Raw genomic sequence first — 6,031 nt, 5'->3', positions numbered from 1 at the left:
AGGGCACGCTGGGCACTTCGAACTCTTAAGAAAAGGACAGTCCGATGAATGCTTCGTATCACGTTTGCAATTCGAAGCAGCCACTCACATAGAAATTGAGAACGTTGATATTATCGTGCTATAAAAATTATAAAAATATCCTGTTATCAATATAGTACAAAATTTACTTCTTAAAGGTAAACAACAACGTCAACGAGTGTCGAAGAGTAATTTTTTTCTGATTGGTATATAAAGAACAGCAGAGATGCCAACAAACTTTTGTTCCTGCTACAGCTACGGTTGCCTAAGGTTAAACAGATCTCTTCAAACACCGTAGACGCTTGCCTTCTTCATCGAAGAGAACCGAAGAAGTGCGGCAACGCGACGATACGCCTGAAAAACGATCGGCTTGCGGGGAAACAAATGTAAGTAAAAAGAATCTCGCGAAGATATTTTATTTCCCTTCGGCTGTCGTAAATTTCTTTCTCGTTTCAAACCAATGATAAAAGGTAAGCCTCGACTACGAGAGACTCAACTCATCCACCGCGATGTTTTGCTCAAACGCAAAATTTATACGAATACCCTTGCGCGCGGTAACGCGAACCTCTGCAGTAATTTGCTAAAAACCGCGCATATCGCGACTCCCTTTCATCTTTGCTGGTTAATTTCCAACCCATCTGAAATCAATATTACGAACTGTGAGCTCGTAGTTGCACTGTGTATTCAATTTCTTTTTATTGAACTGGATTGTAATTAATATGTGAAAATATTGCAACGAGTTACGAATTTAATACAAATTATTGGCTGGAGCTCGTGCTGACGTATCTCCACCTAAAATAGTCGAACATTCTAAGTGCTCGTGCCTCAATTATCGTCCACGATTCGACAAACAAACATTTGAGAGACTTCAATCTCATCAGTCGCTTCGGTTTGTCACCGAAGAATTAACCTGTTGATCGTAACCGCTCGAGAGATATCTTCACTCTACATTGTTCCAACTTCTTGGGTAAATTCCAAATTTTTCTCTTCAATCCGAACGATCTCGTCAGAAACCAGCGTCCCGCAGACTGCCGAAAATTGACAGCACGAGGAAAGTGGACGACGTTATGTGGAATAACGGAGCACGAAACCACCGAGCTACCTCTTCGACAGAGGCTACCGCGTTACTGAGGGGTTGGAGCGTACGGACCGCCATCTCCACCCCGCCAGCGACTTCACCCTGCTCGACCTCCCACCTCCAGCGTCCCCGGGGCTTCCTTTCTCTTCGCACGTGTCTCTTTATCAATTCGATCCATTTCGCTTCCGTGACTCTGCGGGATCCCCGTAGGTCACCACCTGATGATGGATTTCATCTTATCGTTGAAGGAATAAAATAACGGTACAAGTAGAGAAATAAATGTCGTGTGTTAGAGGACTCTTTTGTGGTCCATTATTGTCCAAGAACAGCCGAATTCAATGAAAGATAATGCTATTTAACAGAAGCTGTTTATGTAAGAGAATAGATGAATATCAGGGGAATGATGTTCGATTTGAAGTCGATAGCGCAAATATTCCATTGATTCGATTTCTCTATCCACGTCGAAGATTTTCACCTATGAATTTTGCTCGGTGTTTGGTAATCCGTTATCACCATGCTCGAAGAATGTTTGCCAGAGTCCGTTAAACATACATGTTTAAGGTAACAAGGAAAACAACCGGAACTAATTACCAATATATGAATTGATACATATTTCACCTTAATATCAACAGACAGTTTGTGTTCATAATAAACCTGTTGCCAAGAGAAAACAAATTTGCGATACGATTTTGATATTCGAATTAAGAGTACAAACAACAAGTTGCCCTTGCAAATTGGAAAATTTTGCAACGATAAACGTTACATCTCGTTGCTGGCTTTTTCCAAATCCCATGCACGGTGAAGAGTTTTATTGGAACGATGGAAATTTTATTCGCTAAGCGGATGCAAAGGCGCGCAGCTTTCCCAAGGGAAATTGGATTCTCGTGTAAAACCGCAGATACTTACTAACGCGGCAACGGTCCCTTTAGCGTAATCGATGGTTCACGACGACACACTATATAAACGTTCGCTGAGATTGCGCTCGAATTTGCACCGCAACGTGTGGTAACTGCTCACGGATCAACCCCCGTGCTTGCGGTCAAAGTTCGGCAAACACGACCAACAGGTAAACGTCGAAGCAGATTGTCAGAAACAGACGCGATGCAGTAATTTTCAAAGTGGAAAATTGCCCTCGAAGCACGGTCGATGATCGGAAATATCACTTGTGGATCCATCTTCGTTGCATTTATCAATTTTATATTCTACGTTAAAATTATGAGAGTACATTCGATATAGACTTGCGTTTACGACTAGATTTCCAACTAAAGTCAATCTCATTGAAACACTCAATAGCGTCCATTACACGTGTGGTTTAAAAATGACTCCAAAGTATTGGAATGACATGAGATGTCATCATTACTTATCAGATCGTGAGGGAGCAGCGAAGAAACGAACTGAATTCGTACAAGTTACGCGCTGATGAGAAAAACGAATCACGCGCCGTTAAAATCGTATCGATTGCTTCTTCTTGAGGATAGTTTCGACTGATTGCCAGTAGGGAAATCGCGTCTATCGTTTCAAACATCGACGCAGCGCGTCTTCTAAGCTATAACTTTCCTAAACTCAAAAGCGATTCCTGCTGTGTGCACAAAAAATTATAAACCATTTCCTGTACAAACGAATCTAATCGCAAATTATCATATTCCCGGTATTCAAAAAATCCCCGCTATCACTAACTGCCAGATATCGCGTCGATAGTGACGCACATATCCTCGCTTTTATCTACCGATTCCAATCTCGATAATATGACCCGATCGCCATTTATTGTTCTAAAGTATCAATGTGAAACAAAAATTCAATTCAGTCGATGGTCAAGTGAGACTCGGGTGATTTATAAACTGTGCTCTGTCAAAGTTCTTCTCACACGGTGTGAAAATTCTCAGGAAAAATTTCTCACACGGTAAAAAAAATTTGGCGCTGTGAATCACCAGTACTGAGCGTTCCCTATACGCCATGGCGTCGTTGAAGCTATTTGGCGTGACATTCGATCGACCAAACGCCACATATATGCCCGGTGAAACTGTCAGTGGAAAAATTATCCTGGACACAATAAAAGAGAAGCAGGTTAGAGGTGAGTTATTGTGGTTGTGAAACGCGATACAACTTTCAAACGTGCCGCGTCCCCGGGAATCGTCTTCGGCTTTTAACTATGTAGTACATATATAGTTTTCGAATTTAAAGTCATTTCAAACTAAACGTGATGTGGTAATTGATAATTACAATGCTAATGTGAATTCGATATGAGAAACTGATATCTCTGCAAACAATCACATTCTTGTATTGTTCTGCTTTGCGGTAAACTGCTTCACTACGTTTAATCTGGAATAACCGTTACAGTAGCATAATCCTGTTTTCGGCAATGTTAAATGTACAGCTACAAAGCTACAAAGGAAACTCGCTCGTTCTTTAATTACGTTGCAAACGAGACATACGTATAAGCCTATGAAATTTTCGTATACCTAATTTCTGTGCGATTTCCCAACGAATTCTGCAAAAAGTAAAAAAACGTGTGTCGTTGAAAAAAAATTACGAAATGTGGATCATTAGTAGATTCACGGTTATTCGTCTCTGGTCGAAGACATCATTGTACAAATAATATTGTAGCATGAAACAATGTAATCATCATTTCATTTCTATTCGAAAAATTGCGCAATTCTAATTAGGCGCGTAACTATATCGTTATTTAATCGTGCTAATGAGATAAACCAGTCTGATAAGATTATTGTCTTTTTATCGGACGTATATCCAAAGATAAATAGAAATCGACCATAAATTTATTTAAAATCTGATTGATTCTTGATTATAGGACTATATGTTAGTACGAAGGGGATATCATATGTTCATTGGACCGAAAGTGATTCATTAAATGATTCAAAGACGCGAACCTATAGCAATTCGGAGAAATACTACCATTTCAAGTACTACATATTTGGTACACAGGATTGTGAGTGAAAATTTTCCAGTTCGGGAGATTTAAATACTTGAGCAAGACGATGATCAATTGTTAACGATAAACAGAAGATAACGAATGAAATCTATGAAATTGAAAATAGTAACGAGCTTGTCAATTTTCCAGTCGATTCGCGACACAACCTCCCCCATGGACATAACCAGTATCCATTTAGCTTCCGATTGCCCAATAATATACCATGCAGTTTCGAGCACACGAATGGGTACATAAGATACACGGTAAAAGCCGTGATCGATAGACCATGGAAGTTCGATCATGAGTGTAAAGCAGCGTTCACCGTAGTTTCGAATTTAGACTTGAACCTTCATCGTGAAAAATGCGTAAGGAATTGATATTCATCTCTAGAATAATGCGCGGACGTATTTTTCAAATTAACGAATTATTCTATTCGTCGCACAGTTTGGAATCAATGATGGAATAAGGAAAAGTTTCAAACGCTTGTGCTGGTGCGGGCAAGGCTCGATGGATTTGCAGATCACAGTGCCTTCCTCTGGATACGTGCCAGGGCAGACAATAAGTACAACGCTGAATTACATGAATTACTCGAATGAACTGATTACGAAAGTCAGCGCGACATTATTACGAGTGAGTGGTGGTTGAAAATGGTGGAGATAGCAATTTCTCCAATGCCGAAGCATTATTTCGTTTCGTCTTTCGTCTATTCCTTTTCTTCTTGCAGAAACTCCAATTTCACGCGACATCTAAGACATTGAGTAGTATCCAAGCAATAAAAAAAGCTAGCCATTTTGGATCATTTCCGAGAAATGAGCAAATAACGTCGGAGATTTTGGTACCACCCATAGCACCCTCTTATCTTCAATATTGTAAAATAATAGACTTAGATTACGAGTTGGTCGTCTCTATTCACGTTTCGAGACCGTAAGTAACACTTTCAGCTATTTTTAGTGCTTCCGATCAGGTTACTATCGCAATATTAATACTAGAAGCAATTACGATATTAAAGATACGAGATATAATAACCATGACACAATATAATAAGCGTGGTTTACTTACTAAAATCTCAATTATGTTCATCGATGATTTCATTTATGTGTAAAATCAGGTGTTCTAAAATTAAGAGAACTTATCCTCTTCTGATCGGAACGATACCATTATATTATCCGTCTTTGCCACCTCCGTACAACGTCGTACCCTACTCCTCAAACTCAGATGTGACAAAGCCCGCGATAATGCCAGCTCCGATGCCAGAACAAGCAAGTGCAGCAAATATTTCGACAGCTCCAACACAATATCTAGCCAACAGTTCTTCGTTTAATCAGGATATACGTAAGAAATGAATAATCTGCGTTCAATATATGCAAAAGAAAATGGAGTAGCAAGTTAGTGGGAATTACCTTTCGTCTCTTGTTTAGCACCACCATCCTACGAAGAAAGTATGTCTGGAACTCGAAACATTAGAGATCACAACGAGTCGGATTTCGTGTTCGGTGCGAATACTTTTTTCGCGCCTAAATATCCTGTGTTTAACTATCCAGCACGAAGTAAGATCATGAATTCATTAAGAAACAATCTAAGTGTTTTTAATCGTAGAATAAGTTACCCGTTGAATTTCTTTCTTCAGGTATATCCAAATGAATGGAAGATTATAGCGAGTGGGAGTTGATTATTTACGTGCCAAAGTCGTTCGAGACAAAATAAAATTCTCCAGTAGGTGAAAAACTACGTTGAAGATTCTCTTTATATTTTGATACAAGTTATTAACCGATTTTTACTATTTTATATGTACGATTATATACACATTTGCACTATGTTTACAAGCATATGAATATACTTTTCGTGCCGTCGATTTTCTTTCACGACCGAACCAGCTTGTTTTATTAAAAGCGACAAGATGGAAGAGTTTAATTTACAAAACGATTAATTTAAACGACTATTATCGTGATTCTAATGCGTAGAAATTAAGGATACAAGGATCGATATCGTTAGACTGAAATATATCGCCG

General features: G+C 39.2%; 1 protein-coding gene across 2 annotated transcripts; it reads left to right on the top strand.

Annotated features, from left to right (window-relative positions):
* Positions 1-274: 274 nt before the first annotated feature.
* On the top strand, positions 275-6,025 carry LOC122566938 (arrestin domain-containing protein 17-like). Of its 2 annotated transcripts, XM_043724913.1 has the most exons (9): positions 275-404; positions 2,980-3,167; positions 3,903-4,040; positions 4,173-4,387; positions 4,467-4,652; positions 4,747-4,946; positions 5,131-5,354; positions 5,441-5,569; positions 5,650-6,025. In XM_043724913.1, exons 2-9 carry the CDS (start codon positions 3,050-3,052, stop codon positions 5,661-5,663), a joined length of 1,224 nt encoding a protein of 407 aa, XP_043580848.1. In that variant the 5' UTR covers positions 275-404; positions 2,980-3,049; the 3' UTR covers positions 5,664-6,025. The 2 variants fall into 2 exon arrangements, with proteins under 2 accessions (XP_043580848.1, XP_043580847.1); XM_043724912.1 differs by lacking the exon at positions 275-404 and having other exon boundaries at positions 2,897-3,167.
* Positions 6,026-6,031: the final 6 nt, after the last annotated feature.

Source organism: Bombus pyrosoma, linkage group LG4, assembly GCF_014825855.1.
Source record: "Bombus pyrosoma isolate SC7728 linkage group LG4, ASM1482585v1, whole genome shotgun sequence".
NCBI classification, from domain to species: Eukaryota; Metazoa; Arthropoda; class Insecta; order Hymenoptera; family Apidae; genus Bombus; species Bombus pyrosoma.
This window is presented reverse-complemented; position numbering and strand designations above follow the sequence as displayed.

Excerpts from the sequence above, each read along its gene's own strand:
- LOC122566938 (XM_043724913.1), top strand. The coding sequence starts at position 3,050 with ATGGCGTCGTTGAAGCTATTTGGCGTGACATTCGATCGACCAAACGCC. Across the intron at positions 4,388-4,466 it reads ACCTTCATCGTGAAAAATGC|TTTGGAATCAATGATGGAAT; the intron begins GTAAGGAATTGA and ends TTCGTCGCACAG. Across the intron at positions 4,947-5,130 it reads TCTATTCACGTTTCGAGACC|GTGTTCTAAAATTAAGAGAA; the intron begins GTAAGTAACACT and ends GTGTAAAATCAG.